Source organism: Penaeus monodon, chromosome 25, assembly GCF_015228065.2.
Source record: "Penaeus monodon isolate SGIC_2016 chromosome 25, NSTDA_Pmon_1, whole genome shotgun sequence".
Taxonomy (NCBI): Eukaryota; Metazoa; Arthropoda; class Malacostraca; order Decapoda; family Penaeidae; genus Penaeus; species Penaeus monodon.
Window position 1 is genome coordinate 13891675 of NC_051410.1, and position 551 is coordinate 13892225.

The following is a 551-nucleotide window of genomic DNA, read 5'->3' on the forward strand; positions in this document are numbered from 1 at the left end:
CAAAGTCATTGCCTTTAACACTTGTAACAATAGTTAAACAGACATATTGATGAGACCTATAATTTTTGTAAGTTCACCTCTTTTTCACACTATATATGAAACATTTATAAGTTTCATTTTGTCAAGCACAATTATATTTAAGCCAAAAATTTACTTGACCTTAAAGAATTTTAATCCATTTTATCTACTATCCAAGGACTCTACTATTAATAGCAGTTAACATATTATACATACAAAACAAATTACATTTTTATCTTACCCTTGCTAACAATACTGTTATAAGAATGACTAGATGTGATGTTAGAGTTAAGAAACGTGCAGGAATCAGGCCTGTGACTCTCATCTTTCTCCTTGCATTGGGTCAGGACAAAAAGTAGAAATTTTGCTCCTCTGTCAGGCTGCCTAAAAAAGAAGGAAAAAAAAAATGACTATCAATATGCAATGACATACCACTGATGTTACAAAAATAGTAAAGGCTTAATGTTTACAGGGCTTAAAAAATCATTGGCTTGATATGCTGTGATAACTAAGTTTTCCTGTCAGGCCTCACC

General features: G+C 31.8%; 1 protein-coding gene across 1 annotated transcript in view; it reads right to left on the bottom strand.

Annotated features, from left to right (window-relative positions):
- The window catches only part of LOC119589058 (transmembrane protein 107-like), a 10336-nt gene that overhangs the window by 6586 nt on the left and 3199 nt on the right, over positions 1-551 (bottom strand). Inside the window, exon 2 of the mRNA XM_037937635.1 lies at positions 260-402. Coding sequence (XP_037793563.1) covers positions 260-343 — 84 coding nt within the window. The 5' untranslated portion in view covers positions 344-402. The remainder of the gene's footprint in view (positions 1-259; positions 403-551) is intronic.